The sequence below is a fragment of the Stegodyphus dumicola genome, chromosome 7 (assembly GCF_044657685.1).
Source record: "Stegodyphus dumicola isolate Sdum_Otavi_A_Nest chromosome 7, ASM4465768v1".
Classification (NCBI taxonomy): Eukaryota; Metazoa; Arthropoda; class Arachnida; order Araneae; family Eresidae; genus Stegodyphus; species Stegodyphus dumicola.
In genome coordinates this window covers 10942829-10958447 of record NC_140774.1, presented here as the reverse complement: position 1 = coordinate 10958447, position 15619 = coordinate 10942829, and the positions used below count along the sequence as shown (strand labels likewise).

The following is a 15619-nucleotide window of genomic DNA, read 5'->3' as shown; positions in this document are numbered from 1 at the left end:
AAGGCGGAAAAAGGCAGAAGAAGACCAATTTAAACCAATAAAAGTGGTGCTGACTTTCCGGACTATCATTAAGAGTCCGAAAAGATTCCTGTAAACTGCCAAGTATCTGTTAATCATCTCATCAAGATTCCTGCCAAGTATCTATCTTTCAACATTAGAGTCAGTTCAGTGCTCAACACTCAGCGATAAAAGAGTCCACGCGTTGGCTCATAAGTATTATCAAAGGAGATCGTGCACTCTAAGCCCTTCGCAACAGCTAGCACAGCAGCGCGTGTGGTATTTGCTTTTCTCCACTTTCTTGTACAAGGACTTCATAGGATTCAATTTCTTCTTCCTAAAGTTTTCAAGAGTCACATGCACCGTCTGTAATGCCATCAAAGATACAATTCTTACCACAATAGCAACGCCCTCAGTCACCTCAGAGGAAATTGTGCAGCCGCCAACCTTAGATTCCTCTTTCTCGAGAGCACAAAATTTCTTGGCTCAGAGCGCTTTCATCAGTAGACATCTAGGAGCTCGCAACGCAAGATATAAATTAAACAAAGACGATCTAAAGATCATCACCGACTTTATCGACCTAGCGCATAACATCTTTCTGGAACAGGAGCTCCTCATTAACTGTCAACAATCCCAACTGGCAATCCTCAGCGGGCAAGCAGAATCAATCAACAAAGTACTCTAAATAATAGAGCTCCCTTCCCAGCAAGCTCCCGGTGCAGCACAGGCTTCCCACTTGATCTCCCCGTCTCCACACCAGGAGGAAGACCTCCCTTTTACTCTTGCTCAACGGAGGAAGATACGACCCAAGCAACAACTTTCGGACAACGTCATCTTAGTAGCAGCGAAAGAGCCAAACACAACACCACAGGCACCTCAGCAGCACCTAGCTTCCCACCTAAATCCGGCAAAGATTGGGATTAAAACCCAACAGGTTCGTCCAGCGCTCACTAAAGAACTCCTCATCAGGTGCCAAACGAAAGAACATCTCAAGAAGATGAAAAAACAATCTCGCAAGATACCAGGCTCAATAAACACCATTTCACAAAGATAACCTAAGCCACAGAAGGAAACAATCATCCTCTTTGGGGTACCAGAAGAACTAACAGAGGGAGATCTCATAACAGCCTACGATTCAAACCTTCCATCTAACCAAGAAGGTTCAATTCAACCAAGAACTTCTCTGCACAGAGCGGACTCAAAAAACAACTGGGTGATTACCCTGAACAAAGACTACGCGCAGAAACTCGGCACATCCGGAAGAATCTTCCTGGGTTTCCACTCCTGTCCTTTCAGAAAGTATATCAGAGTACAACGCTGTCACAACTGCCAAGATATAGGCCACATTAGTAGATTCTGTACAGAGAAACCGGCCTGGCTGCAGTGTGCCGGAACACACGATCAAGCAACAAAAACCTGCCAAGAAGCACCGAACTGTAAGAATTGCTCAGCGTACAATATCAACAAGGGTACTGATTTCGAATGCAGTCATCCAGACGAAATGCGAAAAACATGTCCAGCCTACAAAATGGAGCTTCAGCAACAACTTCGACTCACGTCACAACGCTAAAGTTAACACTCACCACGAGAATACCAGTTCTCAGCTGTATACAATGTAATCTACAAAGATTTACCACTGCCACAGCACACATGTTACATCAGCAGCTAGAGTACAAGATACACATAGGCTTGTATTAAGAGCCACACATCACAAAAGACAACCGCCCCACTGGCTCCACTCCGTATAGCAGAACTTTCCTCTCTAAGAACAATTGGCATAGTCTACAATGGCCCTATAATCCCCAGAAAATGGAGGAGCACCGAGTTCACAGTAGCTCGAGCACACAGTTAGAGACCTTAAAGCTTATACCATAAAACTGGGCTTTCAAAACGAACCCAGCAGAACTTCTCAGTTCCCGGTACTTCTCAGTTTTTGAGTCAAATCCTAACTTAAATCGAAGCCCCAAATAAAACAAGCTTCTTATTTTTATTCAATATTTAAAGTTAACTATTTTTCATAATTTACGGTTTGTTTAATTATAATTTTAAAATTTTATTGTTTTGTTCATTTACTTTCATTTAACCTTCTTGACGGCCTCGCGAGCTCTGGCATGTCTGATATTAGAAATTAAGCTTTGACTTTTCTAAATATTGAGGAAATGTGAAGTATTTTTAGTTAAAATTGGCTATCATTTCTCAATTCTAGGGTCAGGAACAAGCTTTTTATACTTTCGATTTTGCAGATATATTATATAAATTGCAGCTCTGGAGGGAAAAATTGCCTGATGTTCGACCTTATTACGGTAAGAATTTTTACTTTGTTAAGGTAATTTGATTTTCTGTTGCTAAGAATTATTTTATATATTTCACATATCAGAAATTTGTTTTAATAAACTTATAAGCAACTGAATACAAGGACCACCACTTGCTAGTTAAATAGATATTGTATTGACTTTCCGAATTAGGTTCATTGTTTACTTTCTAAACAGCCATAATATCAATTACAGATTCACGAAAAGATAACGTAAAGAAATAATTAACATAAAATGTTAAATAAAGCAGAAAATTATCTCTCAGAGTATCATACTTACGTATGTTGTAAGTTGACCTAGTAGGTCGTACCTACTAACTTTAAATAGCTACTGAAACATGGACAATACTTCTAGTAAAGTGGTTGTGGAATAAGCGGTTTACGTGGCTGTGAAGTAAGAGTATGCACATAGACATCCAGTGAAGTTCATAGTACGAACACTGCAGATAGCAACGAACTTTGAAAATAAAGTTGTGTAATGACTTTTACGTCTTATGACTATGATAATAGGCTCAGCTACAACAGGGTGCACTTCTTCCGCTCTATAAAAGGTGGACTCTATGACGAAATGACAGAAAATCAGACTATTTGAAAATGTCTGTTGAATTATAGCCACACTGGTGCTTACTGTTGCACCGTCTTGTTGGAAATAAGTTGATCCTCATAGCTGGCTTGCCCACCAAGCTGGTGATTTCCATTCTTCCAACGCAATGCAGTCTGAAAATGTACGACAGAGTCTATTTGAATAAAAGCTTTCATGGCAGTAATCGTTCAACGGTCGGTGATATACTAATTGATTGATTCTCCATATATGTAGTTATGCTGCACATGCACATGTGTGTTCTAGCAAGGTTGCCAACTGAAAATGACGTCAGCTTGTATAAATCACTATAGTATAAGCACTAAATTTGCAGAGAGCTAAGCAAATTTTTGCGAACATTAAACACAAAGCCACTTAGTGCTTACACTACCTGAAAATAGATTTGTGTATAGCCTATTAACGCCAACGTTTTGTTGGAATCCACATTCCGTACTAATAACATTGCTTGTTTTCGCAAACTTTAATAGGCTCTTAACTTCACTGCTGTGGGCAGAAAGCTATTTTCGATGTCACTACAATCGAGCGGCACTGTAACTGTTGAAACTGTGCCACAGTGGAATGAGAACTGTGTCTCTCAGAAGGAAAGAAAAGAAGAACTTATGAGTTAACTTAGTCGTAAATATCACATTTACGAAGTAAATTTTTATTTTGCGAGATGTTGAAATCAGAAGCTGTTTTTATGCTCCCCCTGTATTAAGAAGATCCTGTATCCGTGATCCTTGTGTAACCCTAATCAAGAAGATAACCAATCCCCCCAAAAATATTTTTATAAAAAATTTTATAATTTAATATCTATAAATAATTTTTAAATAATATGTGACAGTTTTAATTTAACGAAATTGTTTTCATTATATTACAGGGTTATAACACTTTAATCATTTGATAAATTGATTGAATAAATTGTGGTTTAACATTTTTTACTCTATTCCATAAACGATGTTTGTTCACTCTGAAATTTTCTAAAACATACTCACTCTTCATTTGGATTGATATACCGGTAGGTATAAAAGCATGATGTTACTTTAGCAGTTTGTCTTTTACTCTTTCAGCTATGGATTCTTCAAAATTCACCGGAATTTTGAATTCCGAAATAAATGTGACGTTTGATACACAATCAAAAAAATTTCGGAACAAGTTTGGGTATTAAAGTAATTTGTGATATTCAGTGAATCTGCATCAAATACTTGTCATTAAAACACAAATCATTTAAGATTTACTCTTGTCCAACAATCAGTGATTATAAAGACCTAAGGAGCTTCGAATTGCAAAAGTAATATGCTAGACGCTGCTTGATGTGATCACGGGTAATATTACCATTTAGATATTGTTATCGATTTGACGATGTCCCGTCTGTTTGTATACGACAACTAGAAATGCATTGCTTATTGTAATCAACAATTCGATTAATATGATCAAATTATTATAGAATAATTTTTAAAGTAAAATAACATCGCCAAATAAGAGATAAGTTCGCCAGTTATAAGTCAGAAAAAGAATTAAAAATTATTAAGCGACAGAGAAATGTAAGAAAACATAACTAAAAAAATAAGACCAACACACAAAAAAAAATTAATAAACCATACTGACATAAATCTACAACTATTCTTTCATCTCTGCCGATCACTGATAGTTGTTAACATTTGTAGAGTTAAAATCTGTGATTTTTGTTCCTAAAAATTTGTTTATGTTTGTAAAATTAAAAATTATAACAATATAATAAATAATAAAACATAAAATCTAATAGATCATCTGTCTCAAAACTTTTGCTTATGTTTGTAAAATTAAAAATTGCAGCAATCTAATAAATAATAAAACATAAAAGCTAATAAATCATCTGTGTCAAAACGTTTGCTTATATTCTTAATCCAATTGTTATCTTTAAGTTATTCATAAGCAATTATTTGCACAATGATTATGTTTAATTTAGAGAAAAATGTAAAGAGGTCGATGAAGGAAACAATTCTTTAAAAGGGTTGGGAATCTCTGCATTAATCGAATTTCTCTCACTTGAAATGGCACTTAATCTCGTTATAATGTAATTCTGTCCATCTTGTGTATTTCTAACATACTAAAGAAATGTTTGAATTGTTTTCTTATAGCTTTCACTTTCTAAACATATTTCGTAAATGTCTTTTTAAACGTCTTTCATAAACATACGCTATCGTTCTCATAGCTGTGAAAGTGAATTCGGATCCTGTGCTCCTAAGACTATTCGTTCTCGTGGGATTATCCTTTGATTGTGCTACGGAGGTAACTATCTATTCTATTTTGATAACTTTTGTAATAATTTTGAAATCGAATTTTCAGTTTATTAATCAATCAATGATTGAAATATGTACAGTATTTACTCGCGTATTTTCCCCTTAGCATTTTAGCACAAAGTTTTGAAATTTGTAACTACAATGGGTACCACTTAATTAAATCACTGCTTTATAAAATCAACCGCTTATTAAAATAAAAGCCCAATGAAAGAACGCAAATGAATACAGTATCATTAAAAAAATAACCGCTTAATAAAATTAACGCTACCGCTTATAAAAATCAAATCCCTTTTAAAATTGTAAAATCAAATCGCCAAGTTTGTGTTTCAAGTCACACAAGTTGTGTTTCGATTTTGGTCAAACTCGATTTCCTTTCGCACGCAGAGGTGCAAATGCTAGAATTTTCTTACCTGGAATTGTGAAAACCTCCATGTTTGTGTTTCATTTCATTCAAAGTCAATTCCCTTTTACACGTGCAACTGGAAAGGATAGAATTTTCCGATCTTGACCAATCATGGGTAGGAGGTGAGTGACAAGAGGTTTGCCAGAACTGGTTCCATGGAGGTAGGAAGTAAGATGGAGTCGCCCTAAACAAGTTTCTCTCGTACCCTGCTCTGAAGCACCGGCGATCCCTACGTGGTGACCAAAACATTGGGTCATTTACCATTGAGTTCTATGGGATTTGACGCGTTCCGATGTAAATATTTTGTAATTACGTTGTAAATATACATATAAATGTATATATTTTCTTTTTCTACAACACTTCAGAGTCCTAAGTATGTGAAAACAACATATTTTTAAACAACATTTCATTCTGAACGGAATTAAATGCTGTACTTTTCACAGGACAGTTTTCTCAGAATGGTTTAATTTGAATGAAATATTTTCACAAGTTTTCGTTAATTACATTAGAGAAAAAAAATTAAGGTAATTCGATTTTATTCGGTTAAGGTACAAAAATTAAGATCAAAGTTTATTGTATTATTAATATTAAAATTATGCATTATTTCTTTTCTATTTATAGAGCTTCTTCCTAAAATACTTTCTTAAATATGACATGATTTTTTGGCTTCTGAGGCATCTTTTAAATCGAAAAATGTAAGTCAATTTATAATTAATGCTCTATTCGGTTCATTTTAAATTAGAGAATTATTAGGAATTAGCGAAATATTTTAAATAAGTATTTCGCTAATTCCTAATAATTAAGTAGGTATTAAATTGTACTTGACTTTCTCTGAACATTTCTGAAAGGGAATAAAATAAGTTTTTTTTTTTTTTTTTTTTTTAAGTATTATTTAAAACTTGTAACTGAGTTATTATAAAATGTAAGGGGAATAATTCTTTTAATTATACTTATCAGATTTTTTTTAACCCTTCATTTCAACAATACATATTCCAAAACTCTTTATTACGTTCTTAAGTGCGCATCTCATAGCATTTGCTTTACAATACCTTTTAACAGATTGCTTTCCAATACGAACAATTCTTGCTTATAGTTTTATAACGTATTTGTCAACAGGATTTCAATTTATGTTTACAATTCAGTATTAAGTTTATTATATATTTAGATAACATTTATAATCACTGGATGCATGGAGGTAGGAAAGGGAGGACGGGCCATTCCGCGCTAGAAATGAAGCACTGCTTTGAAGCTTAGGTCACCAGACGGGGTGTTCTTTGTTTACATTCAGAAGCTCGCTTGACAAGATTCTGTCTATTTCGACACACGACAGTTCCATAGAAATCGAAAAAGGGACACTCTCGCATGAAAGAAACATTCATAGTGTGATGGATAATAGCAATTTGTATAGTTTACTGACATTTACGCAAAAATCGCATCTTGGTTATTTTTCGATAACTAACAACAGCGATTTTGATTATGAATTTGTTTTATAAAATTCTAAGCAGTTGCACTACAAAAATATAGATTTTAAGAAAATTGCTAAAAGAGATCTGCCAAAATTTATTTTCTAGAAGATTTGAAAAGTTTGAAACGTGATGGCTAAATGTAAATATAAAATTATGTATGTTCAAATATTTGTAATTAGGCACATAGGTCAGATTAAGTTTTTATTAAATAGAGTAACGCATGCAAGGGCTATCTGCCTAAAGAGAGAGATGCCATCGTGAAAGAATTTTGAAGAAAAACTGACCTTTGAATGCGTATTAAAAATAATACTTATAATTTTCATTCAAATTATATTCATATATATTTTTTATGTAAAACTTTCGGGTGTATCCTAAATTAGTGTAAATTACTTTACACGAAAAATATAGTGAATGCACAGAAATTAAAGATTTGCACATGCCGGAAATGAAAAATAGGAAATATGTATGGGTATTTATGCATGTACTTGCAAAAAGCATGTATCTGCCTTTGACAAAATACTTAAATATTCATTAAATTATTTATAAATGTATTTGAAATGAAGAATTTATTCACTTATAAACAACTGTGAAAAAATCTAATGATTAAATGTATCTAATTTATAATGATTATAAATGTTATCTAAATATATAATAACCTTAATATTGAATTGTAAACATAAATTGAAATCCTGTTGACAAATACGTTATAAAACTATTTAAGCAAGAATTGTTCGTATTGGAAAGCAATCTGTTAAAAGGTATTGTAAAGCAAATGCTATGAGATGCGCACTTAAGAACGTAATAAAGAGTTTTGGAATATGTATTGTTGAAATGAAGGGTAAAAAAAATAAATCTGATAAGTATAATTAAAAGAATTATTCCCTTTACATTTTATAATAACTCAGTTACAAGTTTTAAATAATACCTAAAAAAAAAAAAAAAAAAAAAAACTTATTTTATTCCCTTTCAGAAATGTTCAGAGAAAGTCAAATACTATTTAATACCGAAATACTTATTTAAAGTATTTCGCTAATTCCTAATAATTCTCTAATTTAAAATGAACCGAATAGAGCATTAATTATAAATTGACTTACATTTTTCGATTTAAAAGAAGCCAAAAAATCATGTCGTATTTAAGAAAGTATTTTAGGAAGAAGCTCTATAAATAGAAAAGAAATAATGCATAATTTTAATATTAATAATACAATAAACTTTGATCTTAATTTTTGTACCTTAACCGAATAAAATCGAATTACCTTAATTTTTTTTTCTAATGTAATTAACGAAAATTTGTGAAAATATTTCATTCAAATTAAACCATTCTGAGAAAACTGTCCTGTGAAAAGTATAGCATTTAATTCCGTTCAGAATGAAATGTTGTTTAAAAATATGTTGTTGTCACATACTTAGGACTCTGAAGTGTTGTAGAAAAAGAAAATATATACATTTATATGTATATTTGCGACGTAATTACAAAATATTTACACCCGAACGCGTCAAATCCCATAAAACTCAATGGTAAATGACCCAATGTTTTGGTCACCACGTAGGGATCGCCGGTGCTTCAGAGCTGGGTACGGAGAAACTTGTTTAGGGCGACTTCATCTTACTTCCTACCTCCATGACTGGTTCAGATGGGGGGCGGGGGGAACATAAGAAAGACGCGAGGAAGAATGTGTTTAAAAACTGTCCTTGTTTTTTATTCATACAATTCACTCACGCACATCGTTCAGTTCACTCACGCACATCGTGCTTTTCCTGTTTTGTCATGCCTCGAAATTTCCAAACACAAGGACTTAACCTTAAAAGATAAAAGAATTTTTTAAGCAATATGATACTTTGCCAAAATGTGAATCCTTTGTAGAACTCAGAATTTCACAATCTGCTTTATGTACGTTATTTAAAGAATGGAGGCAATATCGGATGAACTGATGGCAAGTGCAAATGTCTCACGTAAGCGAAGGCGAAGTGTAAAGTCTACCGATGTAGAAACTGTTGTCTTGGAGTGGTTTCGAAATGTCAGGAACAAGAACGCTACGATGTCGCGAGAAATCCTATGTAAAAAAAGTACAGAATCCACCATAATGCTCGTAGAGGACTTTGTCTTTAACGCTGGATTGCTTACGAAATGAAAAGAAAGAAACAGTATCGTTTTCTGAAAATTACATTTAGAGAAACAAGGTGTAGACTGTAATGAAACCGATAATCGGATAGGAAAAAAATTTGCCGTACTTTTGCAAGAATACAAATCGAATCAAATTTCTAACACTGATAAGACTGCTCTTTATTATCCAGCCCTACCTCAGATCATACATTATGTTTAAAAATGGGTCGTCATCTGGCTGTAAAAAATGTAACAACGTGTTACTGAGTTATTAACGTGTAATATGGACGGAACAGTTAAAAAGACTCCATTAGTCATCTGTTCGACCGAAACCCTTGTTGTCTGAAGGACGTCAAGCATTTGTTTGTAACTTATTACAACAATGAATGCTTTGTTGACAAGCAGTATTTCTAATCATTTTGTTATGAAATGGGATAAAGAACTTCAGCAAGAAAAAGTGACGCTCTTGTTAGATTACTACGTTGCCCATCCAACTGGTCTCTCGCTGAAAAGTATAAAATTAGTTTTCCCTTCTCCTAATAGAACTTTCATTCTTCAGCCGTTAGATCAGGGTGTTATAAAATCTACCATTCAGCCATTAAATCAAAGGGTTATAAAATGTGCCTTCAGCCATTAGATCAGGGTGTACTAAAATGTAACATTCAGCCATTAGATCAGGGTTTTATAAAAGCATTCAAGCGTCTTTACAGGAAGGAAGTAGTTCGAAATGTTATTAATGAAACTGAGATGACTGATGCAGTTTGTTTTTCTAAGGAAACTGCTAAGTCAATTTCTTTCGTACATGCTATGCATGTTATTTAAAATGCGTGGGATGAAGTAACTTCGCAAACGATGTCAAATTGTTTTTAAAAGCCGGCTTTCATCCAAAGCAAATTTCTGGAAACTCTCAAGATGTGTCAGAAGACAAGGGTGACGACGAGGATATGCATGATGAGACCCTCCTTTAATATCTGGGAATCGATGAAAATATACAGACTTGCTACGAAAGAGTGATACAGAGATTATCGAAGTTACCAGAGAAAACAAAGGAATTAGAGAAAATGAAAGTGACTCCGAAAATGAAAATTCCGATCCTGTACCAACAGCAGTAGAGTCTCGACAGTATTAAAATTTTGAGAGGAACACTCGAACTTAAACGCGGAGATACAGAAAGTTACAACCAATGTCGTGTCTTGGAGATCACTGTTGAGAAGCTACTAGCAAGAAATATGCAACAACTCTAATGGATCATTTTTTAAATAATGTTTGATATGCTTACATATTATATTGATCTATGTAACATGTTGAAATAATTATAATTTATATGAATTAAGGCAGTTTTAATCAGAGAAAAAAAAATGAAAGTTTTATTTTAAAAAAAGTATATGTAACTTACATATCGTAAACAGCCTCCCGAAAAGAAGTATTAATCTCAACAGTAGGGCCATATGCAAGACGAAAGAGGTTCAGTTATGTCTATATTTCATTCATAAAAATTTAATGAAAAGTTATTTAAAATAAGCCTACTTTTAAAAATTTTATTTTTTAATCTCCCCATCTAAAATATCCAACCTTATATTGATATCATTTTCAACATGTTTAAGGCTTTCAGAAAGCTAGCTAAGTTTGTACACAAACTCAGCAACCTGATTACATCCCCATTTTCCTTTTACTCATTGATTTTCTCGTGGATTTTGGATGCATGGGTGGTGTAGTGATGTATTTAATTATGGCAAAGCACACTAGGGCTATCTGCCTAAGGGGAGGGATGCCTTCGTGGAGTACTTTCTAAGGGAAACTGGCTCGTATACACTTTGGATGCATGGGCTCTGATTAATAAAGCAGTAACAGTGAAGTGTTTCAAGAAAACTAGGATGTCTAGTGCTCCTGATGGTGATGATGACAACATTTTGCAAGCTGCAGCAGACAACACAGACAGTAATGAGAGCGACGAGACTCTGGACATAGGGAAGTAGAAAAGGAAATAACTGTTTAGACAATGAAATGTTAATATTACTCTAGTTTTACTAAAATGTAGATTTCTTCTAAATAAATAATCTTGTAATGGTTATCGGTAGTTTACCCAAGATTACTTTTCATTTGTTATATTCTTATTTTCACCACGTCTTCTGGAAATTAAATTATTCCCATCATTTTACTCCTCTCGATTTTCTTACAATAAAATTAGTAAAAAATGGGGTAACAGACGAGTAAATACGGTGTACTTTGGAGGCTGTGATAATACAGTAATCATAGTTCCCAAATTCTGAACTCGATAGTTAAAGAACTAGAAATAGTCGTCGAAAGTAAGTATACGAAAGTAAGTACCTCATTAGGTTCATTATGAATCTTCACTTCTTAAGTCCATAATACTAGCAGTGGCACCTGAATATGAACCTTCACTTCTTCAGTTCATAATGCTAATAGTGGCAAGTGAAATTCTTTCTTGGAATTCGTCTTCAGGCTAGCATTGAGGATTCGAGAAAAATAACATAATTCTAGCTTAATTAAAACACAAACACACGCCGAATAAGTTCTAATTCACAAGTCAAACAACAGAAATCAGCGTTAATTTTCAAAATTTTCACAGGACTAGTTTCGATGGCTTTACCGAACCACCATCCTCAGCTGAAAAACCGCAAATTTTTGCTCAAATCATTTGCGGTTTTTCAGCTGAGGATGGTGGTTCGATAAAACTATCGAAACTAGTCCTGTGAAAATTTTGAAAATTAACGCTGATTTTTGTTGTTTGACTTGTGAATTATAATTGTAGCTATTTAAAAATTTGATTAAAATTAAATTTCTCATTGAAAAAGTTCAGCCATTTAAAATATAATTTGTTGCCATTCATCAAAACATAAGATATTTGTGTTTCACGTCTAACAAGGAAGCTGAACAATTTGAAAGGCATGTGTTGCCATTTGGCAACACGTATTTGGCTTTTAAATTAGAGTAACGAATTCAAGCGATTTAGAAGAAACGTATTGCCACTTCCCGAAAAAAAAATATTTTTATCTTCTATTCACCAATGGATTGTCGTTCGGTAATATATCAGATATTTAATTTTTTAAAAAATTTAATACATCTACTGATCAACAAAATAAGCAATTATAAAAAAGGAACGCATTTCTTCGTATTATAGTAGCTGGAACAGTGAAATTACACTAGCTGTATAAGGTATTTCTCCCGCCTTCTTAGCATGCCTTCGTGGTGTAGTGCTCAGCACACTCGAAGCGTATTCAAGAGGTCCGTGGTTCGAGTCCCTGCAAGAGCATTGCTCATTTTTCATTTCTTCTGCTTTAAAAAAAAACTAATGTTTCTACATTGGCGCCCGAACTAAAAGGTGGTGGACGATGATTCTCCACCACCAGGATTTGGCGATTAGGTCCCCTAATCACCAGTCGCCCTTTAAAAGGGAGAGTATATAAGGTATTTCTCTCGCCTTTTTAGCAAGCCTTCGTGATGTAGTGGTCAGCACACTCGACGCGTATTCGAGAGGTCCGTGGTTCGAGTGCAGGCGAGAGCATTGCTCATTTTTCATCTCTCCAACTTTAACAAAAAAAAAAAAAACCTAATGTCTCTACAGCTGGACTCGTTAAAATCATTTTATATTTTTTCTTTTTTACAGTAACTATTTTAGGCGGCTGACCGCTTATGTTGTAGTACTTTCAGAAGTCATACATCGTAATTAAAAAAATTAAATAATTTTGTATAAATCTTCCCCAACTAACATCAGCAGGAAGTAAACAGTTTTGTCATCATTCTGTGGGGAATAAAGAGACAAAAAGATTTCTTAAATAATCGTATTTTATCTTTCACATTTCTGAGGGTCTCATCTTATATAAATGCTGTTAAACTTGTAAGGATCTTAAGTTTTACTAACGTTTATTTTATTTTAAATCTTTACTATCACTTCTTATTTTCTACTTCCGACCAGAATTATAAGCGTTAAGGTTTTTATGCAAAGTTTGTCTGGCGAACGCCAAGTATTTAAGTTGTGGCTTTTTGCCAAGCGAGAGAGAGGAAGCAGTGAGTCGAAGCAGGCCGCTTACCTTAGAAGTTACGCAGTTGCTTGTTGCCTTCCAGGCCAGAGGTTTTAATCCTCTTGATAAATTTAAACGTATTGTAGTGTTCACAGTTCTCTGTACTACATGCGCTTCCTGTTAATATAAGGCCAATCTTCCACGTTTATTATTCTAAAGTTAAATTAGAGTTTAGTTTTATTTTTATACTTTTACGTTTTGACCCCAAGTAGCGGGTCGGTGTATTCCGAAGTACGGAAGTCATTGTAAATAGAGAAAAATAAAGGGTTTTGTATACCCTTCTTGTGTATCCTGTTTACTTCCCACTGTTTTGAACATAGCTTTAGTAAGCTCTCTGTTCCGAGTCAGGTCCTTGCATGTTCCCGAAGAAGGTTAGAAGGAACATTGAACCTGATAGTGGCGCCCAACGAAGAAGAATAACCATGGCCGAGTTTCAAAAAGAACCTGTGCTGCCTGCAGACACGGCTCAGAATCCAGAAATGCCAGCTGCCGCCCTGGAAGGATTTGGTTACATCGTCCAGACCATGCGCGCTTTGATGAAACCAGAAGCAACATTTAATGGAAACTCACGGGTAATCAGTTTTTTGGAAAAATTGGATGACCACTTCATGCTCTACCCCGTGCACGAATTTCAAAAAGTTACCTTAGCTACCAGCGCTTTGAGGAGCCAAGCGCTTAACTGGTTCAAATGTATAGGCAGAAGTCTATTGGGTCAAGCAGGAAGTCTCACCTATACTTACGAAAATTTCAAGACTGCCCTAGTAAAAGCCTTCCCTGTCGTAAGGGATCGTGCAAAATTGGAAACGGAACTTTACAGCATATATCAGCAACGAATCGAAAATCTTTCCACCTTTATTTTAAGAAAAATTCATGTCTTCAAACTCTTGTATGGAAACCGTCCGGATCCTGAGATAATTCAAGTGATTTTGCCGAGGTTACTGCCCCAAGTGCAAGACTTTATTAAATTAAGAAATCCGACTACACTGGAAAAGTTATTTGAGCTAGCAATCCAGTTTGAAAGTAGAAGAACGGCGGACGTCGAAAGAAGACGCCAATATCAACAGCGAAACCAATTTGGTACGCCAAGACTACAGCAAACTCAAGCACATGGCTACGGAGAAAAAGCGAATCAGTGGGCAAGGAAACCCGAGCATTCAAAAACAGCCGGCGAACGTCGACAGTTCAATAGCAACCCAGAAAAAAAGTCTCAAGGCCAGGGGAAAAAGAAGGAAAGCACGGAAAGGAAAAATAATTTAAACTAAAACGGATTTCTGCTGACGAGAGGGTGCGGAAATCCGAAGGTCACGAAAACCCCTCTTCCTACAAGTTAAATACAGTAATGGTGAAAAATTTGACTCTTCCGAAGATTGAAGTGTTCGTGAATAATATCCCAGCCACCGCACTCCTGGATACAGGCGCGCAGTGTTCCTGTGTGGCAGAAGATTTTTTTAGGAAGTATTTTCGTAAATATCGTATATATAATTCGGATAATACGACAGTGTTAGCTGCGCAAGGAGAAAGATGTAAGTGTATAGGTAAATTACCGCTGTATGTCCGTATCAAGGACGAACAAGTAAAGGTTATGTTTTTCATAGTAAAGAATCTGCAAGCACATATAATCTTAGGAATAGATTTTCTTTCAGACGCACAAGCAACACTGGATTTTAATGAAGCGTCCCTTAAGCTGACAATGAAACCAGTTCGTGCAGAAAAGGCTGAATTGCCAAGGTTAAATCTTGACCACCTGCCTAATGACGAGCAAGATAGAATCCGACAAGTGGTAAGTGAATTTGCTTCGTTATTTAGTGATATTCCAGGATTTACTCAGGTTACTAACCATAGTATTGACACCGGAGATGCATTGCCAGTTCGTCAAAAACCATACCGGTATGATAAGAATAAGGAAAAAATTATAGAATGGCATATTACCGATATGCTACGTAAAAAAATCATAACGCCCATCTCAAGTAGTTATGCTAGCCCGGTGGTTTTATGTAAGAAAAATAATGACTATCCTTTGACACATCCGAAAAGGTGGAGATTCGCGATTGATTACTGTAAATTAAACTCCATAACTATATATCCGGTATATTCGTTACCGATCATAGAAGAAATTCTAAGGAACATAACATCAACCAAATTTATGACGACTTTAGACTTAACGACTGGTTATTTTCAAATAGGGGTTAGGCCTGAGGACGTGCCTAAGACTGCTTTTATAACCAAGTCTGGCACTTATGCATTTTTGCGGATGCCGTTTGGCCTTTCAGGGGCCCCGGCAACATTTCAGCGATGCATGGACATTGTGTTAAGACCTGTTCTTGGAAAGTCCACATTTATCTATTTAGACGATATCATTATAACTAGTGATAATCTCGACCAACATGTACAGGATTTAAGACAGGTGTTTTCTTTATTAAATGAGGCCGGTCT

At 34.9% G+C, this 15619-nt stretch overlaps 1 protein-coding gene across 2 annotated transcripts in view; it reads left to right on the top strand.

Annotated features, from left to right (window-relative positions):
* LOC118186947 (ornithine decarboxylase-like) overlaps nt 1-15619 on the top strand; it is an 87623-nt gene that overhangs the window by 31823 nt on the left and 40181 nt on the right. For both annotated transcript variants that reach the window (XM_085819871.1, XM_085819870.1), the window contains exons 3-4: nt 2204-2300; nt 5083-5159. In XM_085819871.1, coding sequence (XP_085675997.1) covers nt 2204-2300; nt 5083-5159 — 174 coding nt within the window. The remainder of the gene's footprint in view (nt 1-2203; nt 2301-5082; nt 5160-15619) is intronic.